General features: G+C 43.9%; 1 protein-coding gene across 3 annotated transcripts in view; it reads right to left on the bottom strand.

Annotated features, from left to right (window-relative positions):
* Positions 1 to 3,853: 3,853 nt before the first annotated feature.
* The window catches only part of PPFIA2 (PTPRF interacting protein alpha 2), a 2,558,488-nt gene continuing 2,535,183 nt past the window's right edge, over positions 3,854 to 27,158 (bottom strand). For all 3 annotated transcript variants that reach the window (XM_069629312.1, XM_069629311.1, XM_069629313.1), the window contains one exon: positions 3,854 to 5,197. In XM_069629312.1, the coding sequence (XP_069485413.1) occupies positions 5,138 to 5,197 (60 nt within the window). In that variant the 3' untranslated portion in view covers positions 3,854 to 5,137. The remainder of the gene's footprint in view (positions 5,198 to 27,158) is intronic.

Raw genomic sequence — 27,158 nt, forward strand, 5'->3', positions numbered from 1 at the left:
CCAGGACATTCACGTGTGGAACTTCCAGTGCACCCCTGATATACACGTACCCTGCTGAATTCACGTGTGTAAGTTTCCGCGCACCCCGAAATACACGTACCCAGGACATTCGCGTGTGGAACTTCCAGCGCACCCCTTAAATACACGTACCCTGCTGAGTTCACGTGTGTAAGTTTCTGCACACCCCGAAATACACGTACCCAGGACATTCGCGTGTGGAACTTCCAGCGCACCCCAGTAATACAGGTACCCTGCTGAATTCACGTGTGTAAGTTTCCGCGCACCCCGAAATACACGTACCCAGGACATTCACGTTTGGAACTTCCAGCGCACCCCTGATATACACGTACCCTGCTGAATTCACGTGTGTACGTTTCCGCGCACCCCTAAATACACGTACCCAGGACATTCGCGTGTGGAACTTCCAGCGCACCCCAGTAATACAGGTACCCTGCTGAATTCACGTGTGTAAGTTTTCACGCACCCCGAAATACACGTACCCAGGATATTCGCGTGCGGAACTTCCAGCACACCCCTTATATACACGTACCCTGATGGACTTGCGTGTGAAACTTCCCGCGCACCCCTGAAATACACGTACCACGCTCGCCCAGGGCCAATCGCCTGTGAAACTTCCCGCGCACCCCAGTAATACAGGTACCCTGCTGAATTCACGTGTGTAAGTTTCTGCGCACCCCGAAATACACGTACCCAGGACATTCGCATGTGGAACTTCCAGCGCACCCCTGATATACACGTACCCTGCTCAATTCAAATGTGAAACTTCCCGGGCACCCCTGATGTACACGTACCCTGATGGAATCGCGTGTGGAACTTCCCGCGCACCCCTGAAATACACGCACCCAGCTGAAATAACGTGAGGAACTTCCCACGCACCCCAGTAATACACGTACCCTGCTTGCCGTGCTGGTACAGGGTTAGCGCAGCCCTTTGCGCTGGATTTGGGATTTTGATGGCTTTTCCCTGCGCAAGGGGCGTTCTTGGGGGCGTAACTGGCGCTGCTGCAGGGTAGCTGCGCCATTGTGCGCCACGGCTGGTTTTGGTGGCTGGAATCCATGAATACGCTGTGCGTGGAAATGTATTTTGGCGCACGCGGCTGGCGCAGGGATTCGCACACGTACACTGTGTGCCAGCCGCGTGCGCCACTTCTGCGCTGAATTCTATGAATTACCCCCTTAAATGTGCATACCCTTTCAGCCAGGAAGGTCCTTTATCTCTCCCGGGAGCAGCAGCCCACATCTCCTCCCCTCTTAATCAACATCTGAATGTGAGTTCATGCCCTTTTGGTGGGAAGCAGAAGGGAGGTGTCTTTCCCAGTGGGGGAAGTTTCTTTGTCGTTTTGGCTGAATCAGGCTTACTTTAAAAGTCAATTTGTTACATTTGTCTTTGGTGAAAATGAACTTACAATTTTAAAACAAACATCTAGAACACTGATTCTAGGCTCTAAATCATGGAGTTTAAATAGTGACAACCTAGTTTGCTCTTGATAACAAGTCACTTAGATTTGAGACATTAGATCTTACTGTTACAACTTTTACAGTTTTAAAACCGGCTTTTGAAACAGTCACAGGCGGTTGCTGGTACTGCGCCCCGAATTTTGACTGCTTTCCCAGGCAGGCAAACTGGCTGTGGATGTTTTTGTGACCAAACCAACTTTCTTGGATATTGCAAATGCAAAATAATTCCTTGTATTCCATAGCATGGGACACCCTGCAAAAAGATTTGATGTTTGCAGGTGTTTGGGACCAGCATTCTGTATTTTTTAGCAAAACCAAGAAAAGATTTAAAAGCAGATTTCAGATTTCTACCAGCAAGCACTGCTTTTCATCTGTGCTCCATTTTTACATGTTGGACAGCCCAGTGATAGGTTTCAGCAGTGAGGTCTCCTTCCACTACTGACAACAGGCGAAGTAGATTTGGCAGCCATCTTTCCGGTTTAAAAGCGCAATTTTAATAGGTTTTGGCGAACACAGATATTTTTTGCAGCCATTTTTGATGATTCTTTCACCATCAGCACACAGGGATGTCGCAGGGCAGAGCCTAGTGGGTTAAAACATCCCACATGATATATTGCTCAGCGGTGTACAGCACAAAATTACTTGACCTGACACATTTGTTCAAGGAACAAACTTTGATAATGCAATGAGCCAATGGAAGCAAGTAGGTGAGCATTGAGGGGTGTGAGTAAATGACTGGAATATTTTACACACTCTACTCAATCAATAATTATGCAGCACAGGTGGAGTCTGATGGGTATTACAACTCAAACACACAGGAAGAAGAGACAGATGACAAGATGATTAGCATTTCAAATGAGAAGAGCTGATGAAAAATCTCCATGTGTGGCGAATTTGAGAGCATATGTACACATTGAAAGGAAGAGCTGTTCTGTGCTTCCTGAAGCTGGTTGATGTCTTCATCTGTCCAGGGTCTTTGGAGGTCAAATCAAAAGTGAATACAGTGACCCCAGAATATTTAGACAAATGACTCAAGATATAAATAAATCCTATATACCATTTCAAAGTATTCTATAATTTATATCACTGAAAGAGGGACTATAATAGATGGCATATGTGCTTTGTGAGTGATAATTAAAACTCTAGATAGTTTCTCCATAATGTCCCTTTTTGTGCAGCAATTTGGAATCTCGAGAAGGCCTTATATATCAACGATTGAATTTGGAGTACAAGCTCTTGGGACTGGTATCTGCCATAGATCATAAAGTGATTAAAATATAGTCCTTAAGGAACACATGGCATTGGGATGTAGTGAGGGTGGACCTGATTATTTCTTCAGTACAGCATTCCATAAAGAAACAGAATTCATGAACCAAAGAATTTAAAATGATTTCCAACCAATTCAACTCCACAAAGATATCCAGTTGTATCTTCGCCCAAGCTAGAAGCCAATGTGTTACAGATTGATTTAGCTTAAGAATCAGTGAACGGTATATATGGTAGAGTAAATACATTTCACTGAAGTCAATACTTGCCAATTCTTTCAGAGGAAACCAAGTCAATTGTTTTGTTAAAACAATATTCTGATAACTGTTTTACCCTTTTGAATCAAACAATCAATATGAATTTGTGTATCTCCATTGAAGAGGTTTTTATTCTATTACCTGCAATGGTCATTCTTATTTGTTATTTTATTTATGGATCTATTTGTGAATTGAAATGAAAACATTATCGAGACAACAGCAGGCAAGTTACATTTTCCTTTCTGTAGTCAGGTTGCCTGTATTTTAAATATTGGGTGTGACTTCCCCAGCATGGAAACTTAGGGTGCCCCCTTTAATTTCTTGATTTATTAGTTTAAATACAACTAAATATTCAGATTGAAACAACCTGTTTCTTGTCGCAGATTGTGGGGTGGGACTGTTGCACTGGCAAGAATTTTGAAATAGTGCCACTCTTCTGCAAAAAGTGTCCTTTGCAAACAATATCTTCCATAGATAGATGTAATTACAATATAGTAATATAGTATTGTACTTATAGTGGTTGTATGTGCATACATACAGAAAAAAACATTAATTGTGCATCAGGGTAGTATCAGTTGACAATAGTTTCCTTTTCTAAAGTAAAAACATGACTTCAAATCCATCACTGTGTATACTGCTGTATCTTACCGTTCTCCTTCTATATAATGCATATCTTCACCTTTTCTATCAAAAGCATTTGCGATTTCTGAAAGTCTGAAAATGTATTTTTTTTATTTACCTGTATCTCTCTTTGCAAGCTTATGAGGTGAAGCTGAATTACACATATGTGTTCATTGTTTCTTTTTGGGCATGAGACAAATACCGAGGTCTTTACAAGTAAAACTAACAAGAAGGTGTTTCATTTTTTTTATTGACAATGGGAAAAAGATATTTGACACCTTTTTCTTTTGACTGAAATGAGTCAAAATGGTAAAACAGACACAAACAAATCTGTAGGAACGTGCAAACTTTGCAAACTGTAGAAAGAGAATTAACAGAAGGACAGTTATTGAACTAAGAACAAGCAGCAGAAAATCGTCAAACGCAAATAATGGTATAACTTTATAGATTTTCACTTTGTAAATTCAGCATAGAAACAGTAAAAGAATGAACAATAGTATTTAACATCAAACAAAGCCACAGCAGGTAATAGTTGCTCAACATTGTTTTTTTTACACTATACACTATTTCACTCAGTCTTTCAGTTATTTCCTTTGATAAAATGGACTTCAGAGAAGTCTGAACAAGGCCAACGTTTCTTAAAGCATAATGTTCCGAGACAGTCGAATGCCCAGTTACAAACAAAAAAAGAAAATGTTGCATGAGGTGATCAGTGGTGAATGGGTTGGGGAGCTTACAGTACAAAATGTGATCATCGGTCTGCTTGTAAGATTTGGAAGTCATTGTTCCAATGCTTGCTGGTCTCAGAATTAAAGAAAAGCTATACTCGAAAAATCAAGGTTTCTATTGGTCCACAATAATGTAAGACATGTTTTTTTAATAATTACTATTGACTCTTGTAAACATTTTTTTAAGGAGAGCCATCACAGTGCATTCCTACAGATTTTCGCTATTGCCGCTTCTCACGTAAAAGGTCCACTTTGTCTTCGGTTCTGCACATAGTCCCTAGGCAGGCATTCTGCTATACTTATTAAGAGCATGGTTTAGGAATTAAAATGTGCAGGCTTCTAAACCTGCTAAAGATACCGGTTTGACTGTTACAATCAGAAACTGTAAAAATGGTGGCATGGAAAGATACAAACAGCATTGTTGACCGTATTTGTCAAATGTTATATCACAGACTCCATGTTCTTTTGCTTTTATTAAAAAAAACATATTTATAACCATTTACATCAGACTTACACATGTTAAAATAAATAAATACACAAAAAATACACAAATATTTCTAGTATATTACAGTAAAAACAATAGGAACATAACGTAAAAACGAGTTATTCCATTTGATAAAAGTGTCCGATATGCATATACATTGTTAAATGTTTGATGAGGGTGTCAATGAGTTTTCTAAGATGCCTGTTTTTTGTCGCTTTCATACGAAACTATTAATTTGGTAATTGATAAGTGACGAGAGAAAAACTTCACATTTTGAAATGTTGCACCTTCCATCTTCTCTTATTATTGTTCTTGCCTCATGTGGTTGTGTGCTTCAGGTAGATAGTAGAGAGAGGATGACATCTGAAAAAGAACACACAGTCGTTATCAAGAAGCTGTGTTCATTCTTAAAGTAGATTACATGATTTAATCTGCATTTTAGTTTATTTTCCTTTCCTTACATGTTATCCCTAATAATAGCAAATTGAACTATATCATAATAATCCAGAGGTATTTGAATTTTATGGGAGGAAAGTGTGGCAAACTCTATGGTATATTTAGTTTTATGTGCACAAAATACCTCAATCACGTAATTATTTAAAACCATTCTCTATGAACAGATGTGGAAGCATTTGAAAAGCTTTGCATCCAAGTTCAAATTTTCACATCATTAGCAACAGAGTATTCTTAGTTTTCTACTGCAAACACATATTCTTTAAAACCATTTTTGCACTAGGGCAATCTTTGCCTAAGTTATTGTAGGAAACGTAATTCGCACTAGGGCTAACGGTGACCTGTTGTAAACATTTTGGAAAGTTGGATCTCTATAACCCTGCAGAACGCTTAAGACATGTGTAGAGTTAAGAAGGTTGGAAAGGTAAAAGCATGGCCCACCACCCATGTCCAGCTGCCTTCGCAAGAAGCTCACGCCAGTTGACAGCTGAAAACATAACACCGTTTCTATGTGTGCCAGCCCTGCAGGCCCCATTTTCTAAAAAACCGGAAACCCTAGCCAACACCTTTAAACAGATCGTTGCCCAAGCGGTTGATGCCATTAGCCCACTCACCCTTAAAAAAGCTGAAAAAAACAAAACATTCTAACGCTTGGTTCTCTAAAGAATTACTTGACCAACACTCTGAGAAGTGGCATGCCCTCTCAGCATGGAAAGCCAACCCCTCTGAAGCCACTAGAAGTGCCTTCAAAGCCATTTCCATAGCATACAAAGCCAACATCACTAGAACTAAAGCCGCTTCCTTCAATTTAAGGATTAATGACACCAAATCAGGATCCAAAGAAATCTTCGCCATCTTTACAGAGCTGAAAAAACCATCCGCTCATCCACCCTCTCTCCTCAAGGATGAAAGCTGGTGCAACAGTATTCAGTCTGCCATGCTATACTAGCTCAATTATCTACAAACCAAAATCCTCGACCATCAAAAAGCGCTCAACCTTCTCATAGCTAACCTGCACAAAAAAACACCCACGTCCACAAAAGCGAAGTCCTTCCCACCTTTTGACTTCAAAGATATGACAGTCCTGGAAGTTATCGCCCTGCTCAAATCCATCAAACCCTCCAACTGCAAGGGGGATGCCTGCCCAGCCCAACTCATCAAAGACTTGGCACACATCGTAGCACCCTTCATAACCGCTTTCATCAACTCGTCCTTCCAGGCTGCCCACGTTCCAACTCGACCCAACGGTCCCAGGGAACTATAGGCCCATCACCACCGTCCCTTTCTTACTCAAAATCTTGGACAAAGCAGCTTACTTGCAAGTCCAAAAATTCCTTGAAGATAACCGTCTCCTCGGCCACTGTCAATCTGGTTTAGCCCACGACATGGCACTGAAACGGCTCTCCTAGACTTAAAGAACCAAATGGACGATCTTGGAGACACAGGTAAACCTGCGCTCCTATTGCTCCTGGACCTTTCCACTGCCTTTGAGCTGGTGGATCACAGAACCTTTTGCCGCCATCTAGCAACTGAGGACAATTTCTCCCCCAAAGCGTGTGACTGGATAACCTCCTTTCTCCAAGAGAGGTTCATGAAAGTCTTCTCTGACTTAGCCTGTGCGACCCCGAGCCACATCAAATGTGGAGTTCCACAGTGTTCCTGCATCGCGCCCGCACTTTACAACCCCTTCACGAGGCCTTTGTTCAGCATCCTTGACTCCCTGCGCATTTCGTATACCAATTATGCGGATGACACACATGTGCTTATCCCACTCACTGGGGACTATGAAGAAGATATGAACACGCTCACCACCATTTACTCTACTATCCAATCCTGGATGGCAGACAACTGGCTTTGCCTCAATAGTGAAAAAACAGAACTTCTGCTCATTGGGTCACCCACGACCCTGGGCAACCTCGATCAGCAGTACTCATACTTTACTATTGATAACATCTCCATCAAGGTCTCCAACAACGTCAAGACACTTGGAGTCTACATAGACTTCTTAATGGTGCCAGACCCTTCCTATCACGCCAGAATTGCTTCATCATTGCTAGGGCAATAATTGGTTTGAGGCTGGATTATTGCAATGCCCTTCTCATAGGGACCTCTTGCAAAAATCTTGCCAAACTCCAACTGGTTCAAAACAACGCCCTCAGGGCAGCCACAGGAACCTCTAGAAAAGACCACATCTCCGAAGTGAGAAGGCAGGCCCACTGGCTCCCGGTCAAAGAGAGAATTGGGTTCAAAACCCTTGCACTCACTCACAAATGCCTCCATGAACTTGCACCCCCTTACCTTGCTCAAAGAATCACCATGCACACTGCCACAAGACCTCTGAGGAAGTGATACTGCAACATGATTGTCACCCCCAGGACACGTAAAGGCAGTGCGGGGGGTTCCATCTTTCCTACATTGGCCGCTACCCATTGGAATGCACTCCCCATTCACCTAAGAATGATAGTCTTACCAAACATTCCACAAAACAATCAAAGCCAAGCTTTTTGTCTCAAAGTAAAATGTCAATGATCACCATGTAGGATGATGTCACTGTATTAACTAACTTTATGTAACTCTTAACATTTCTGTACGGCATATAATTTCTACCTGTAACCAAGAGACCTCTGGTTGCCCGTTAACAAATGAATCAAAATTCGTACAATTTTCTTGTAATAGCGCCTTGATGCCTCCGGGCTGCAAGTGCGCTTTACAAATGTAAATAAATAAAATAAAATGAAATAAAATAAATATCCAGTAGAATTTTAAAGGAAATAGTGTTCACATACAGGAAGAATAGCTTGCACATGTTCGTATAGTTTATTGTATATACAAAACAAAATTCACTTTGTTTTAGCGTGCAAAAATAAACTTTAAAACACAACAGATGTTTGAGATGTATTGGTGTTTCCCAGGTATAGCGATGGCATAAAGTGCAGGATTCCGCATACAAGTACAACCATTGAGGTGATTTTCGGTGAGAAAAAAAAAACGGCAGCTTCATGCATGCATTGCAGATGTTCCTAGGCAGACAAGACTTTGCACAGGTGAATGCTTGGCATACACATTCCATATCAATAGAACTGCAAATGATAATACCAACCGCAAAGGTACTCATATAAATAACATCAGGGTGGATGTATGCATCAGGCATACTTCACATATTATTGTCTCTGTCCCAGCCTTGCCGGCCTTTCCAAGGTAATTTACCCCTAGTCACAAACTCAAACATTGTACAATTATTAAGCACCAAGGTAGACATTAAGCAACCATAGAGAAGGAAACGCTGCATCCTAAGCACTTAACAGGTACTCATCGCATTGCTCCGTTAAGATTGAAAAGCAGACCCAGGAATGCTGAGGAGGTTATTGACTACGAGCCAGATCTACTCTGATGCAAGTGTGGAAGGATGCCAACCACCTCTCCAACTAACACCCTACCATTTCATTTCCCCACCACCTCACTCCCTTCTTGCATCTTTTTCCCGCTGAAGTGATACATTCAAGGCTAAGGTCTACTACAAATCACCTGAATCGGGTCAAACGGTCCGAAGTTCCCCAGATTTAATATTTTGAAATGACACCCCTGCAAGTTCGGGCTTTAAGAAAGACTAGCAGGGACCCAACAAAAAACAACCCAAATCTGACTTGGAAATTCATGGCAGCATACAAATAACTTTTTTTAAAGATCGCTGAGTCATTGGGCCTCATTAAGACCCTGACGGCCATGTAATGAACGGTGCCGCTAAGGGACCAGCACTGTTCATTACGGGCCGCCCTATTACGAGGACTGCTGTGGGTCCCGCTAAGGAACGCCTGGTCAGACCAGGCGTCCTTAGCGGGACCTTCTAGCAGTCCAGGATGCTAACAACGGGCCCGTTGTTAGCATCCTCCCCATTCCCATTGAGCCCTATGGGGGCTCAAATAGGAATGGGAATGTACCGGGTCCGGGTCCCGCGAAAGGGATTTAACGGGCCCTCCAAGGTTGGAATGGCCCTGTAAGTCCCCTTTTGCGAGACCCGGACCTGGTACCCGGTAAGGGGGTAGGCATGGCGACATCCATACTCGTAATGAGGCCCATAATCCAGAGACTCCTGTAGCACCCCTTCCGAGATCTTCAAACAAAAACAGACAAACAAATAATCAGAACAATGAGAGGAAGCCTTTTGGCTGCAAAAAAGAAAAAAAAAAAACAAGATGTTCAGGGATCCGTATCAAAAGTCCACTGGCACAGAGACAATGGCACTTGCAAAGCATAAGTATTGAAAAGCACAGCTATCCCATTAAAAGCTTATTATATAGCAAGCACTGACCAATGATTGGTAGTAGGCATAAACAGATTCACAATCTTACTGCAACAGGTCATCTAGCCAATAGATTGCCAGTTCAGCCATTAGAATGACAGCACAACATGACAGATATTTTGTTGCATGAATGCTACAGGAGACCACCAACTACATGTCTTCTCATTAAGTGGTACCACTGGGATTCATTTCCAAAATAGCCCCAATGTGAGGATCTACATGCCAAACCCTTTTAGGCCAAAATAATTTCAGTGGGCTGCAGTGAAATGCTGGTGCTTGTGAACCTAGAGAGCACTCATAGTCGAGTCTAGGAGAGAAGCTTGGCAGATCTGAATTCACCTGAGCTTCTCTCCTATACTCGTGGACTATCTTTACTTATTGTGAATGACTGCTCACCTGGAAAACAGGTCCTCACCTTGCTCTCCTTATGGCTAAACAAGGCCAAAACATGTATGGGTTGTGTGTTTTACATGAATAAGGAGATGTGACCTAGCAGTTCAGGCTGTTCTTCTCTCCTTGGTGGACGGACCGAGACTAATATAGCTCATATCCTTTTGTAATGTTACAGATGGGTTAACAAAATGAGGTTATGGAAGTTTGCCCAGAGAAATGCCAGTGGTTAAGATTAATTCATAAGCTTCCACTATCCCAAGGGTGGGTTATAGTTTGTGCTACTAAGTGAGAGAGTGCCCAGAGATGGGTTGCTTTTTTGCTGCACCATATGAAACCAAGATGCGTCTTATGGAAGAGTCCCAACAAGGCCGAAACATATCTGGTGTTGTTTGTGTTTCCGTGCAGAGGTGACATGGCCTAGCAGTTCAGTCTGGACTGCTCCCATTGGTGGCAGGGCAAAGGCTGATTTTCATATGCCTGGCCCCCTTCTGCAGTGGCGCAGACAGGTTAAAAGGTAATGGTGTTGAAGGTTGCCCACAGCAATGGCAGTTGTTAAGATGAATTCATAACCTTCCACCCAGCACATATTTTGGATACACCTTGAAACCAGTGACGTACTAGGGGCAGCAGAGACTGTGATTGTGACACAGTGAAGGGCACAGTGAAGGACACAGATGATGACTAGGGATGGGGAGAGTCATGATTGAATTAGGATAATGGTGTCCTCAGTCTATGAACTGTGAGCCCTTTAGCATCAAAGGATCATTAGCCATAAAGAGCTGCGGTAAAGAGTCGTGGGCAGGGTAAACACCACACAACAATCTGTGAATCCAAGTAATCAGTACATGCAGGTACCATGCACAAACTCATCATGTCAGTCACTGACCCACTGCCCAAAGTAGGAAAGTTGGTTGGGTCTTGCGTTAGGTGTGGGATCTTGAATAAGGAGAAAAAGTGTGGAAAGGTGTGAAGATGAGCAGGTGAGGAAGCAGGGAGATAAAGGCTTATTATGAGAGAAACATCAGATAGGAGGGCAAAGTAAGAGTGACAGAGATCAGGAAGAAAGAGTAGAAGAGAACAGATGGTTGGAGAGGGAAAGTGCACAAGCCAGGAAATAGGAAGTGGAAGGATGGAAGAAGGACGAAGTGTTGAGAGGTGTAGGAAGAGAAAGCAGTAGGACTACCAGAACTGAAGGGATGTCGATATAGGTGGTGGAGAAGTAGGTTTCTATATGCTCTAGCGGTACACCAACCAGTAAAAGGGGAATCAGGAGGTGAAAGGCAGAGCCAGTTGGGCCTACACAGAAAAGGGACACAAACACTAGGGTTATGACCGTTAAGAACCTGGTGGTCCAGAAGCTGGAGACTAGAGGCACCCAAGCCTATAGATGGCTAGGAGTCTGGGGGCAGAAAAACAAAGAGAGGCTAACTGGGAGCTCTACTCCAGATCTTGAGGGATGGGCAAGCCCAGCAAGGACATTTGCGTAGCAGGCTATATTTGATAGCCCATATCCCAAAGGCTTACAGGTGCCTGAGAACAATAGATGGTCTGGAGGTTAAGCCCAGGTAAGAGCGCAAATAAACAAAATCTGAGTCAGCGAAAGGCAAAATCAAGAGTAGTGAAAGCATCCTACCAACGATTTTAGTGATTCAGGAATGGGTCTCATCAGGCACACAGAGAATCCACCCAAGGCTACCAACAAACCCCAGTCTAGCAAATTCTCCTTCACAAAAACTACCACACTAGAGATAGAAAAAATCATCCTCACCCTCAAACCATCGAATTGCAAAGGTGATATCTGCCCAGCACAGCTAATAAAAGACGCCGCTAGAGATTTATCACCATTTATTTCCAAACTTGGCAACTCATCCATCGCCACAGGCATCATCCCAGCTAATTTAAAACAATCCTGGGTGCTCCCGTTGCTCAAAAAGCAAACTCTTGACCCTCTCATCCCTACTAACTACCGGCCAATCACGACAGTTCCATTTCTGTTGAAAATTCTGGATAAAGTGGCCTATACACAAATTCAAAAATACCTTGAATTGCATAAACTACTAGGATCTAGACAATCTGGCTTCCTCCCACTACATGGAACGGAAACAGCCCTTATCGATTTAAAGACCCAAATAGACGATTTGAGAGATCAAGGTAAGACAGCTCTCCTCCTCCTACTAGATCTCTCAGCTGCGTTTGACCTTGTGGACCACAAGGTCCTCTGCAGACACCTGGACTCTGCCGCTCACTTCTCCACCCAAGCTATCAGTTGGATAGAATCCTTTCTGAGTGAGAGAACTATGAGAGTTTTTTCCCCATCGGCAGCAGCAGACCCTATACCCATCACCTGTGGAGTCCCTCAGGGTTCCTGCTTCCCCCCGACTCTATACAATATATTCACCAAACCTCTGTTCGATGATCTGGACAATCTTGGTATCACCTACACTAACTATGCAGATGATACACAGATTCTCCTTCCACTTTCTGGGGATCATAGCAGGGACAGGGAGTTGGTGAATAGAGTGTATCTTATCATTCAGGCATGGATGGCCACTCATGGTCTCTGCCTGAATGATGATAAGACAGAGTTGATCATTCTGGGCACACAAGCCAATATTAACAAATTAGGCCCGGACTACTCAGTTTTCTGTATAGATGGAAATGCTATCAAAGTCTCGAGGGAAGTAAAAACACTCGGTTTTTACCTTGATTCTACCCTGTCCTTCACCAAACAGGTCAACTCCTGAGCTTCCACTACTGCCTACACTTGTAAATTTATAAGAGCAGGCAAGCCCTTCCTGTCCAATACCAGTTGCCTAATCTTGGCTAGAGCCTTAATACTTTCCAGACTCGACTATTGCAATGCCCTTTACAGCGGTGCCAACAAAGCCACTACCCAAAGCCTTCAAACCTTACAAAATAATGCTCTTAGAGCTGCATTAGGCATAAAGAAGAGGGAGCATATCTCCTCTATTAGGCGGCAGCACAAATGGCTATCCACGGATAATAAAATCCACCTAAAAATGATCTCTTTGACCCATAAGGACCTAAATAATGCTGCTCCTAGTTACTTGACGGACAAAATAAAAAGAAAAACATCTACTAAACCCATGAGACTCACCAATTCCAATTGCCTGGTAGTACCCAGATTTAGACTCGCTAAAATCGGAGGCGTAAGCTTCCCTGTGAGAGCTGCCAACTTGTGGAACGCTTTGCCACCTAACCTAAGAGTAGACCAACCCTTCCCACACTTCAGAAGGAACTTCATTAAACACATTAACGCTAACAACGTCTAGACACCTGCCCTACTTAATGCACTCAGATGTGTTGTAACCCTATGTTTATAACTGCCAACTCCGTATATTGCCAAATGTACATTCATGTAAATACTGCAACCGGTAATTGTATATTCATGTAATATTGTAATTTTGTAATTTGATTCATGTAACATTGTAACTTTGTAAGTCTCGCATATACCTGTTGCTGCGCCCGGTAACCTATGGGTCTGGAGCGCATTATAAATAAATAAACGAACAAACATAAAAGGCTGATATGTCACTGAGACCTTGGAAACCAGGGTTTCTCAAGGATCAAGAATTTGATCTATGGCAATGGGTCTCAGTGGTGCAGATAATGAGGCTCTACCAAAAACGTTGCTTCTTGTTAAAACCAGAGCTTACCATCCTATTTATATACTGCTGTTGAACATTTTTCTCAGGGATCCAACCCCTATCAGAAACTGGAATTGAATGATGCAAACGCTCCCTGCACTTGTTCGGATATCCTCATCCTCGCCCTCTTTTATTGAGAAGCATCCATTGTGTTAGTCACTTTCTTCTAAACCAGATTACAGTTTGTATAGTGATAAAGTGCCAGTAAATTGCATATGCTATGTTACTCTCAGGCTCTCTGTGGATCTCCAGTCATGCCCTGACAAACGGGCAATGATGACTCCTAGAGTAGTGGTCTTCTCATAGAAGGCCATGTGCGATGTACGCTCTCCAGAGATTTATCAAATTTGTAAGGATGAATTGATGGTGGATTCTGCAAGAAGTTATTTCCCAAAAAACACACTTTCCATAATAAAGGGATGAATGACATTGATTGTAAGTCTGGAATCTGTCCAAAGGTCTGAATAATAAACACTGATATCCATGCAGTTGATGCATGCTCATTCTGCTGTACACGATTCAGATGCCCACCTTCAAGATGCATGCAGCCAAATGTGCACATGGGAAACAGTGTACACTTTTACACACAATTTTCTTTTCGGCGCTCAGTAGTAATAGAATGACCCTCTGCTCTTATCAGGGCTTAACAGTGTTGGTCAGGGATATTATAGTATTAAACAGGAAAGTGTGCTAGGCATGGCAGCAATGAGGATGTATTTCAATTAATGCAGCCTTATGGTTAAACTCCATTGTATTGTCAGTCTTCTGTCATATTTAGAAGCCGTGCACAATCAACCTACAAAATCGATGCAAGGTGCTATTAAATGCAAATCAACATATTGCCAAAGGAATATTTTGTGGTTTGACCATAATAACATGTTTAGCAAGTTTTCTTTAGCAAACATAAATGTACTAAACGTGCCCTTCATTGATTGGTCCTGAGAAGACAGAAAAAGGCTTTGACTGGAGACTCTTTTAGAGCTAGTAATAGATGGATTTTTCCCAGGTCATTTGCCCTACCAGAATTCTCACATGTCTGAAGGGGACATCCAAATGCTATGCTTCACCAAGAAGAAACTCTTGGAGTTTCGGTCCTAGGGGGTAATTAGTGCAAGCTATAGTAATTGAAGACGGGACCCTTTGTTCTTGGAGAGCCAGATTATGTGTGGAGCTATGGCAGACTGGGAGCACAGGCAAAGTGATGATTTCGTCCACCATTTTTGAACGCCCTGAATCCACAGTATCTGCCACCCAGTAACTCCGCCAAAATCAAGAGGGCTTGGAAGCCGCCAATCCCCTATTAGGATTAAGGAATACATTGTTTGGTTCCAACTGGAGTTGTTTAGTGCTCAAATCCTCTTTCCATAGGCGTGAAAACAATCACAATGGGAAAAAGACCCTTTGCTTTAATGTTCATAGGGAACAGAAGTGGATCGTTGCTGGCAGGATGCAGAGGTTTTCTGCTGTTGAAGACCAAAGAGCAGGACATCAAGATACTGGTGGGGATGGTGTGTCTGGAAATGTGGAACTATCCACCCACCATCAAACCAGTGAACCTTACCACAATGAAGGCTGCTGAGCCATTAAGTGCATCAGAAAAGAACTCAAGACCCACCTCTTCAAGGAATCTCTTCTCCTCAACATATAGGCCATCACGTCACCCCTCGTGCCCCCTGATTTGCTTGATGCCGCCCTACCATTTCCTCCCTGCCACAGCTGTGTGTCTCCTCTTTGTCCTCTGTATCCTACTCCCCGTTGTATGTCTTTTCTTTTACCTCTGAAAAGCGCTCCGGTATGCATCTCTACTTTTGTATGCCTCTGCAAAGTGCTCCGTTGCTTTTCGAAGCTATGTCAACGTTCAATAAATACAATAATAATAATAAAAATGCATTTGAAGATATTGCCACTATGACGAAGAGTCATTTAGCTGACTTGCAGACCGTTCGATAATCAGACTCATTTCCACTTTGCACTACTCAGAAAGTGATGGGGTTCATAAAAACTGCCAACCTGAAGATAGTGTGGCAGTACTCAAGCACTATCAAGTTTTTTGAGCTTCTCATTCAATGACATGCCGCGATAACTGTGTACCTTTTAGCAAACACGAGGACATCAAACCAAAGCTCTCACCATGCAAGAACGATAAAGACCCAATGGATGCAGTTGATCCACTAAAAAACGTTGGTACAAAACTAGTAGAATGTGTGCAAATACCAGGCATTCTAGGTACCTTGAACAACAGGGTGTATCGTGTGTCCAGGAGATTGGTTATTTCATCTATATCTATATTAAACCTAAGAAAGATTTTAAAGACAAGTCTTAGTTTTTTCCATTTCTCCAAACATTAACATTTTCATTCCATCTCATGAATGCAATTTCTAGAAACCTGTCTCTCTATTGTAGCTATTTAGCATGTTATTACAGTGGTTTTCTCTTCCAGTTGTGTGTGGGTAGTATTTTATTGTAAAAATACAAAAAAGGTAGCAGGCGCTCCTCTCTCGAAAGAACACGGCATGATAACCTGTTCAGTGGTTTTTAACCACTTGAGAGTTCGCAGCCATCTGCTTTTTGCTCACTGTACCTTTCACAGATGGGAAATATCCATTTGCATATCAGTCTTTGTACCACCCACATAGGCAGTCCAGCACCAAAACGCTATGGCAATTCCTCTCTGAACAAGAAGACCAACAGCAACCTCATACACGTGTTTCAGCCTTGTTGGGCCTCATCAGTGAGGTGAAGCTGTGCCTCTCTGAGCACAGTGAGCAGGGATTCCACGTCTGGTTGCCCCCAGACAATTTAGGGTGACCAACCCCAAGTTCCTTCCAAAAATACAAAAAAGGTAGCAGGCACCCCTCTCTCGAAAGAGCACGGCATGATAACCTGTTCAGTGGTTATTAACGACTTTGAGAGTTCACAGCCATCTGCTTTTTGCTCACTGTACCTTTCACAGATGGGAAATACCCATTTGCATATCAGTCTTTATCCCGCCCACATGGGCAAAAAGCATAGGCTTGCTAGGACATTCCTTTTAAATTATGATATTCTAGTTGTTTGGATGCATCCTCTGTTGACCTACCTCTCATGGGATTATAATCTGCTCTCGGCCAATGCGATTAAAAGAGTAGGATGTGTACTACATACTTCAGTCTGTTTAAAATGTATAGTACAAACGTATCTGAACAAAACAGTTGTACAAGTAAGGTCATAGTACATTGAAGCCTTTGCCCTCCCCTGCACTACTACTGCCCAGAATCAGATTGTCTCACAGGCCTTATTCCCCACAAAACCAAACAGAGTTTTACAAAGTCTTCAAAGGAATCCACCAGACCTTGAACCATTATGCTGGCCCTGAAATCCCAGAGCCCTTACTGCATCTGACACTGTGGCAGTACACTAACTCCCACCCTCTGCTCCCTCGGAAGCCAATGGTCTTTTCAGCAAACTATCAATAAAATGCAAACAATCAACACAGGAGAGTGATAGGATGCTTCCAAGATATATAATTAATGGAGTAACCCTTCTAATGTATCAAATACTTCAATCAAACTCCAGAAACCTTACATTTCTCATCACCTAATAATATGATATGATAGGACATTTATAACACACCTGTACACAAGCTTTTCTAGGTGTGACAAGACAAGGTAGGGAAGACAGAGGGAGGACAAAACAAACGATCTTACTAGGCCTTGTCTCATTCAGATCGTGCAAGTGCTGGTACAGGGGAAAGAGGGAAAGGAAAAGTGCCAGGGGGAGGAAAGGGGGAAGTGCAGCCAGGGCAGCGTGGCTCTGGGTAAGTGCAAGGAAGCAGGAGACTGTAGGTTTACAGATACAGCCACAAGTGTGCAGTAGGCACAGAGGCTGTGCACGGGCTACTGGTCATGGCAGAGCCTGGTGTTCATTGAGATTCTGAGGGTAGTCAGGGAACTAGTCAGTGCAACAGAGAGGTGGGTCATCAGGGGAGAGAGAGAAAGCAGAAGAGAAAAGGAAGGTCTTGAGCTGCTTCCAGAACCTCAGATTGTCCAGCTCAAGTTTGAGAGGGGCAGGGAGACCATTCCAGAAGGAGGCACCTGCAGAGAAGAAAGATCTACCTCCCATTCTCTGCCTCTAGAACCGTCTGACCCTCAGAGAGTTGGAGGTGGCTGAGTGAAGGGCTCTAGAAGGAAGGTGTTTAGGAAGAGAGAGTTGTATTTAGTGCGGGGCCCAGCCCTAGAAATTCTTGTGGACGAGGAAGAGGGTCTTGAACTTGATCCTGGCAGCCACCGGGAGACAGTGCAGAGATTTTAGGGCCAGAAAGAGATAATCACTGGGCTTGAGTCCAAGGACAAGCCTCACAGTCCTGTTATGGATTAGTTGCAAAGGGTGGAGGATTGAGGAAGGCAGATTGAGTAAGGGGCTAATGTAGTAGTCCAGGCTAGAGATAACCAGGGCTATGGAGACAGTGATCTACTGGGGAAAAGTGAGAAAGGGAAGAATACCTCTGAGGAGGTGCAGCTGGTAGTGGGACTTCTTAGCAAGGTCCGTGATGTGAGGAGAGAAGGATAGAGTGGAGTCGAAGATGGCACCAAGGATTTTTGCCTCGCAGGAAGAGGTCCGAAGGAGGGTAGTCAGAGTGAAACAGCAAAAGTGGGAGCAGGGGTCCCGATGAGAAGGATCTCATTCTTACTGGCATTGAAGCACAGTGCACTATTCCTGAATCGTGGATAGACAGTCAGGAATGAGCAAGAGAGGAGAGGAGGCTGAGGGAAGCCTGAAGGAGAGCAGAGTGTTATCCGCATAACACTGAAAGTTAGAGAAGGTAGCGATGAGGTGGGCCAAGTAGATGTTGAAAAGCCAGGGTGAGAGGTTAGAGCCCTGGGGAACATCACACGTGGAGAGAGAGAGGTGGTGGAGAGGAAGGACCCATGTTGGAGCCGGGAGGGTCGGTCCAGGTGGAAGGAGGTCAACCAAGCCAGGCCTGATCCGTGATGCCCAGGTTCACAAGGAGAGCATTGATCTGGGTGGCATGAGTGACCATGTCGAAAGCAGATGAAAGATCAAGGAGGATGTGGACAAAGGAAGGCTAGAGTCGAGTTTAGTGCGCAGATCTTCAAGGGTGTTCAAGAGAGCAGTTTCTGTGCCTATGGCTGCTCTGAAGCCAGATCGATGGTCATGGAAACAACCAACAGATTCAGTGTGGAGAGCAAGCTGGGAGATGGCCAGTTTTCCCAGGAAAGGATTGACATAGATCGGGCTGTAGTTTGCTTTAGGGGAAGGGGAAAGTTCCATTTGCAAAAGAGTGATTGCAGAAATTAGCCAAGGCTGGATCGAGGGTGACAATGTGGTCCTTGATGGCTCTAAATGAGTAGGGGAGCACATGCTTGGTCAACACTTTCATTTGTCTAGAAACATCATCAGATGTGATCGGAGAAAGAAGGAGGAGAGGGAGAGAGGGGCAGCCAGAGGTGGGGCGAGAGAGGTTGTGGGTGAGGAAGAGGAGAGAGAGGACAGAATGTCCTGAGTTTTATTGGTGAAGGGATAAGCCAGAGCTGTGCAGAGGGCCTGAGGTGGATGCACAAAGGTGAATGGACAAAGACAAGCTCACAAGGCTATTGATCCTCAAGTTTCACTTCGAACACATGATACACTTCATCGACATGCTAGTTGGGATGCAAGCACAGATGCACCAAAAAAGCTCCAAAATTGGGACCCACTTTAACATTTTAAAAAGAAGACGAAAGAAACAGCGAGGTTATTCTAGCCATTTCACGCAGATAGTTATATTGTGCCATTCCCTACACTGACATGGTTCTATATTTATGGTCTGCAAAATAAATCTCATGCATTAAGACCACTCAGTGTTTAAGCTGTTATGTAATCCCTCACAGTCAGGAATATATTAAAATCACACATAAGGCTTTCTGGAGAGCAAGAGTTAAGATGGTGGATGAAGGTCATCCCCAACTAACGACTTAGTTACTTCTCTTTGTCTGTGTCTTGCATAAGTATGTATCCAGTCTGTTCCGTAGTGAACTGGTCAACCAAAGAGCTCTATTCCGAAGTGTCTGACTACTCCATGTATATTGAATGGTGGTAGAGCATGTGTAGGATATTTCTGCAAAAATGAAGCACTGAGCAAGTCATCTGCAATCCTGTTTTACATGGGGGGTCATATTTCTGCTTCCTTGATAGTTTTTAATTGTAGTTATGCCCCCTGCCAACCACTGCACCGGCCAGATAGTATAGTGGGGGTATCGGACCCCTCTGGTCCTGTCCTTGATGTGTTTTATTTGCTCCACTGTTGGGCTGGCTTACAGTCCCCAGCATAACACTGCTGCGGCAGAGGAGTGCCTCCTCTCCAGATAGATGAAAATACATTTAACTGCTGTATGCTTTCCAGCAGCAGTTCTTTGTAAGCACAAGCTGTACAGAAATCCCTTGCTGTAAATTGCAGCAATATCTTGTGTATGGTTTACCCATTATTTTCCCCCTTTTGCCTCTCTCATGGTGTTTTGATCCAGGGGAGCAGCTATAATTAAACTATTGGGGGTTGGAGGACATATAGTGTACTTATAGGATTGCAGTATTAGAGTGATTTAGCATAAAACATGGTGAGCCAGCAAACTCTGGGGTAGAACCGAGCCAGGGGGACTTGTCTTTCTCAGGGGCCAAACGCAAGATGAACAAAAAAGTGGCAAGTAGAAAGCGTATGTTTTTGCTGGTGGGTGGAGGAGGTGATGCGAGGTGGTGCAGTGCCAATGGGGTTTTTTTGGAACAGGGGAAGGGGGTTGTGGAGCTGGGGAAGGGGCAGCAGCAGTGTTTTTGTATGGGGAGTGGGGCTAGGGCAGGTAACAAGGGGAAGGTGGGTGGGAGGGGGGTGACAGCACTGGTGTTTAGTGGACGGAATGGGGGCGGAGGGCAGAGAAAAAATAGGATTGTCACTGGGGGTGCAGGGCCAGTGTTGGTATTTTTAGACTGGCAAGGGGACAGTTGGGGGGTATGGAAACAAGCAATCCAGAGACACAAAGAGGTGGGCGTCAGTCACTCAACTTAATTTTCAAGTCGCCACCAGCCCCTGCACGGCCACACCAGGAAGTGCCCCACTCTTGTGCCAGCCAATCAAGTGGTAGGAGCTTGACAGGAAGTCTGGCATCTCGGACAGGAAGTCTGGCGGCTGTGCTTCTATACAAGCAGCCAGAAGCAGATTTGTTTTCCTTTTTTTAAACAACTGTTTTTTAATACGGTTAAAGGGAGTGGATGTGGTTTGTGCTTGGCCCATGCTTTGGGCAGGCACTAATCTGAGAGAAGGGTCAGACCGGAGCACCATTTCTGGTCCGGGCTGGCCTGAGACCCGGCAGGCTCCCACAGCTCTAGCTTAGAAGCATTACTTCACAAAGTTACTGCATGGTCACAGTTACAAATTAAATTTGATGTGTACACTGACAATATGTTTGCAACCTGGATTCAATATGGACTGGTTTTCACTCAGGGAACCGGTTAAGTTTTTGCGATTAGCTCTTTTCTGTGGAAAGCATGAGCTAAGGGGATTCACCAAGCCCCATGGACTGTCACCGAAAAGATTGACAAAATCTAGGAGTATGCCAATGGAGAGACAATTGACAAAACACTACATTTCAAAAGTTTGTTTCTGGACATTGTCTTGCTTATAGCAGGGTAGGGTAACACTCATTGAAATAATGGGTTCAGGGAAATTACCAGGTCTATAGAGCCATCCCTGAAGGGTGGATGCCTCTAATGATTCATAGATGAAGAGAGAATCTTTCCCCTGTATGTGGGGGGGTTTCTGGGTATTTGCTCAGGGACAAAAACAACTTTTCCCTTGAATGAAGGAGGCATTCTAGGGATTCACCCATGGATAAAACGCCTTTCAACTGTTGAAACGATGCATTGGAGATGTTTGCCCAAGGTCGAAACATCTGCTACATGCAAACTAATAATCTCTAGGGATCAACACGAAGACAGGGTACCTGTCAATAACATGTGTAACTGCTTAAGCACTATCCAAACACAAGTTCATTGTTATGCTGGAAGAATTGGTTCTGATGATTTGCAAAAAGGTGGCAAGACAGTCACCTATAGGACGGATTGGTTTTGGGGTCTGGGTCCAGGATAATAAGCTAATTACTTGTGGGTTGGATGGTTTTGTGGGACAGACCAGAGAAAGACAAGTTGGTTGCTTGCAGGAAGGATTGGTTCTATGGATTTAGTCAGAAATCGAGAACCTATGAGGAACAAACTGGGAGTGTGGCAGTAAATGTAATGACTTGAGCTGATCTCTTACAACACCTACTCAACCAGCCATAATCAGGCACAGGTCAAGCGTCTCTGCAAAGTACCATTTGTTTATAACTGAGCAGCCTAGGGAAAGCTCAAGACCCTCTTCCAAATGTAACCTGAATGAGTGATCCACAATTATAATACAATTAAGAATAAAGCAAATCTTACAGATCAAAAATTAATTCATGAGGTTAACAGATGGGGAATACATTCCAATACTTTTGGTTTATGGGTTTCACTCACTTAGTGACATGGTTATATATCCCTGAGAGGAACAACCCATTCCATTTTTTCAAACACAGACACACATGTCACTAATAACAAGAACAGGTTCTGGGGAGTCACCCAGGGATTCAAAACAAATGTACTAAAGGTCGGTTCAGATAGATTGGGAGGAAACAGTTGAACTTGAAAAGATGGGCTCAGGGATGAACATTCTTCCATATGAAGTAAGAATGGATCTGGGACTTCCTTTCAGAGGCTAGGAACCTTGCCTGTAGGAAAGAGTGCTGTCTCCAGAAAAGTTTGCCAGATGAGCCCAGAGAACACAGGATCTCAATGTGACAAGGCCAATTTAGCCCTCCACCAGCCTGATGTCTATAAATTGAGTACCATTACAATGGATAATCACAGCACCTATTATTACAAGGATTACAGTCCCTAGGGAACCAGTTGGAAGAACTACACAAAAAGGTTATTTTTAATATAGTGGCAGAGAACCTGTTCAATCAGTACAGACCTTTGGAATTTGCACATGGGTACAAAGCCCCAGATCTCTAACACTTAATGTTTTAAAGAGGGGATGGGGGTAGATACCAGAGTGGAAGACATAATGGAACGGAGTAGAAGACAGTCTAGGGAGGAAGATAGCATCTGAGAGAGGAAATACAAGGTATTCAAAGAGAATGGGTTGTTTTGAGGAGGGAAAGAGGATTTCAGGAAGTTGGAGTAGAGTAGGGAGTTGGAAGATAGGAACTTTCAATAAAGGGTTGAAAGCCTACAGATGGGGGAGACTCACTGTCAAAAAGCAGATGAGGACTAAGACAGAATCTGCTGAGACAGAGAGGACCAGGAGTTGATTCAAGGGAAAGTGAACAAGTAAGTGGAGGTATGAGGCAGCCTGATTTCACTGAGGAACAGGAAGGATGGCCCAAGGGTCCAGGATAAAACTTGAGAGGAGCAGAGGAAGACACACGAGACTAGCTACACGCTTCTCATTTGAACCCAAACTGAGTATAATAAACCTTTGCTGTGGTGTCATCCTGAGATCCAACCACGCTGGTGGTCTTCACTTGTTTGTCAGTGGATTTCCACACTCAAACTGCTTAGGAGGCAGTGTGCACGAGGGCTGCCCAAGAGCCATTGGTCTGTGGCAGAAGAATGTTTACAACCCCATCAAACAGACAGAGGACTGGAAGAAACCCACAGTTTGACCCGGGGAGGACCAACAACACCTTCTGCAACGAATAAACCTTTTACTTTGACTTTTCTATTTGTTAAGATGTAAAGGTAAATCAAGATGGAGAACCATGCTTTTTTGAGAGACTCACCTTTCTTTTATCCTATTATTCAGACACTTGTAGACCATATCATTCTGATACTTGTACAACCATTATCCTAACGGGTGCAGACACAACAATCATGACACTGCTATATTCTAGTACTTCACTATCCTGGCAATCTTTAGCTTTAGAATTTTATGTGAGCGGGTAATAAAACATTGTCACAGATTGGCTGTCTTAATTACCTGAAGATTCATGGGCAGGTAATATGCTTATTTTTATTAAGGCAGACACGCATCTCAGCAATGAAAAATCTTCCAGGAAATCTTCTGTTTGACAGGGTTTATGAGGAAGGCAACGTGTTCTTCTATCAGCCGAGGGTTCAAGTCCCTGCAGAAGTTGGCTCATTATTTACTGGTGCAGGAAACTAAAAGGGGCTATAGTAGAGACCACGTCTGGTGAGGCAGGTTGATGAGATCCCCGGAAGAGAGCTGGGCCGAGGTGGCGTACCAATGAGGAATCAATCGGGAGTGTGTGTGAACAAAGAAGGGAGAACAAACATCTCCCAATGTAAAGGAGATCCCAAGAAACTGCTGTGTTGAAAGGTGCTGTAGAATAACTGGCTGACACACGAGGAGTGCAGCAGGCATCACTACGAGAAGCCACACTGTATTGAAGCAAAGTCAGAGGAAAGGGCATCTTGTAGTGAATTAAGGATCTTCCAGTCAGTCCATAAAGTTTTGGCGCATGCACAGTGCCCCCAAAAGACTGGCTCCATGACACACATACTGATCTCATGAACACCCCACCGCATGACGGGGCTGAGTAATCTTAGCTGTTCTTTTGTATGTGCGGAAGACAAAGGTCTTCAAATCTTAAGCTGCTGAGTCTGCTTTCTGAGAACATTGTGGTAAAAAGACATCCATCCACACACTACGCCCGGCTTACAACAAGGACATAATGCATGCACAATGAGCATCATGATCATGCTGCCACAGGGAGCTCTGACTGCTTCGCTAGGAGGGAGATGTAAGAAAGCTTTTTAATCAAAACTTACATCTTTCACCTATCATAGAAACAAGGGGTGTGATCCATGGCAAATTGCATCCAAATTTACCAGACACTACTGTGGATTAACATTATTATATGTATACCAGGGGCAGAGGCATCTTTTCGTGATGGGCCGGGGGCAGGCGGCACCTGAGGGGGCCAGTATTGTAAATGATATAAGGTCAGTGGCAGCAGGTGAATGTTCAGCAGGCGAATGTTTTTAGGGGAGGAGTGTTACCATCTTTCACAAATTATCATGTGCGACTGTGTCCTGGAAAGAGGCTCTAAGTGGTTTAGGGAACCTCTTAAAATAATGGGCCTCATTACAAATCAGGCGGTCCGTAAATAACGGTGGCGGTAAACCCGCCGCCACCGTTGTTTCCGGACCGCCTGATCCCGACTCTTGCAGGCGGGAGGTGATGTTCCCGCCAGGTGTGACCTGGCAGGTTTAATACCGCCCGCCTGCAGGCGGACGAGGAAACACCGGCAGCATTACGAGATGCTGCAGGTGTTTCCATGATCCCCATTCCCATTGAGTCCCATAGGACTCAATGGGAATGGGGATTAACACCATTCCGCCTTCGTGATTCCCGGAAAACCGGGGTTGTAATGCCCCGGTAATTCCGGGAATCACGGAGGCGGAATGGCAATACGAGTCCGGCGGTAACCAGGCGGTTTTACCACCTCGGTTACCGCTGGACTCGTAATGAGGCCCAATGTGTTGCAATGGTGAATTTTACAGCACAATTTTTCCCTAGGGTAAAACATGAAAAAAAACATAGATTCAAAATGTAGTTTTTTTTAGCAAGAAGGTTGGCCTTGAGAGTGGTGGGCATTGCCTAATGGGAAGGTTTGCATGCCCTAAACAATAAATCTTGAGACCCTGCAAACATATATTTGCATCTCTCGTCATGGTCTCGGGTGGTCTTGTTTACTCCCAGTCTCCAAATTGTACATATGTTTAAGTAACACACCTCCTCAGTATTTAAACAAATCAATATGTCAGGCTCATTATGTTTAAAATGATAATTGCATGCAGGAGACCACCAACATTAGCATGTATGTGCTAGTCGGCTACCTGCATGCAATTTTGGTTTGGTGCTCATTTCAACTCTAACAACACTCACATAAACGTATGTCTGCAAAGCATGAGACATAGATACTTTTTTGGACATCATTCCTGTTCAGGTTGAGTCTTGGGATGCAGCTGTGCATTCACAGCTTCTACATGGAGTGCCGGCTTGTGAGATGAAAAAGGGTGGGACCAAAGGGTGTATTGCCTGTTTTGAGGGGGTCAAGACACCCTTAACTCCCAGTGTTCATAGGGGGTGGGAGCGGTGCTCCTCTAATTTTGTAATTAACTTTTAACATTCCTATACTTTTATGTTAACGCGAAACCGTTCCAGAATGATTTCGTTTTAAAATAAAAGTGTAAGAAGAAGTTGAAAGTTGCACTTCAATGCACTGCACTGAACGTTCCCTTGAATAACACGCACGTTGGTTTGGGGGTTTGTTTTGCGTGTGGGAGGAGACGTATCGATGGGGCTTGAGGGGGGCCGGGGCAGGACAGCAGGGAACACAGTTCCACTGCTTCTTTTCGTATACTCGGACCACTGGTTGCGCCAGTGTTTTGATCCATTGTGTTATCCCCTTCTTGTTCCACTGTCTTGCAGAGGAACTTAACACAGTATGCTCCAGTCCCTCAAAGAGCATTGCCCGTCCCTTCGCTTTCACTTGTTAACTGCAAATTCTGAGCAGCAGCAAAGTTACACCACTTGGATGGTTATCCGTCTGCCACCCGAGGCTTACGCAACACTTGGCCTTGAAGTTGCTGCTCCCATTTGTGAAGATAGACACTTTCTTGTAATAGGTGCTTTTAGGGGCAGAATCGCCACTCAGAAATGCTCTCATGCTGAAGTGCCTTACTTGCCAAAATTCGCCACAAGCAGAAAGCAGACGCCAAGTCGAATAACTTGAACAACTATGAGTGAACTTACTCCTGGTTCTACACGCATGAACAGATGAGCACAACCTCTATATGTTCCCTCTGTGGGATATATTGACCCACTCAACAGCAATGCACCACATCACCAAGCTGCATTTGCAAAAGATACAGCTGTGCTGTCTCCTGGGTGCACCAGGACCTCAAAACTGCATTTTGGCAGCAATAAAAGATGGCTACACCATCCTGTCTAGTACACTTCAGGAAAGAGGGAACAAAGGGACACAGTGAAAAAGTATGCCAGTGTGTTCTGAGATAAATATATGGAATCAAGGGAACCGGCAGCACTGCATTGCTGCAAAAGCCATAAATTCCCCTTCAGAACGAAACCTTTTTTCACCCTTTCAAAATGCTGTGTTATGCTATTTCTATCTGTACATTCTGAAACCACTGTGATGGAAACGGCCCTGCCAGGCACAGGATAAGTCATTGAGCCTCAGCAAAACAGGGCATAATTCCTGAATGACAGGTCCTGTCAAAGTAGGTTTGAAAGAAATCAACAAGCAACTTCCTTTTCACCCGCACGGGAACACGTGTTTGTTTCTTGAAAAAATGTATCCAGGCACAGCAGTTCGAAGAGACGTTTTACTCTCTGAGCCAGGTCAAGGTTAAATGTATCTATACTATAGATAAGAGTCCTGCTGCAAGGAAAAGGACCATAGCTGCAAAGACAGTG

Source organism: Ambystoma mexicanum, chromosome 12 (genome assembly GCF_040938575.1).
Source record: "Ambystoma mexicanum isolate Mex_15411 chromosome 12, UKY_AmexF1_1, whole genome shotgun sequence".
Lineage (NCBI taxonomy): Eukaryota > Metazoa > Chordata > Amphibia > Caudata > Ambystomatidae > Ambystoma > Ambystoma mexicanum.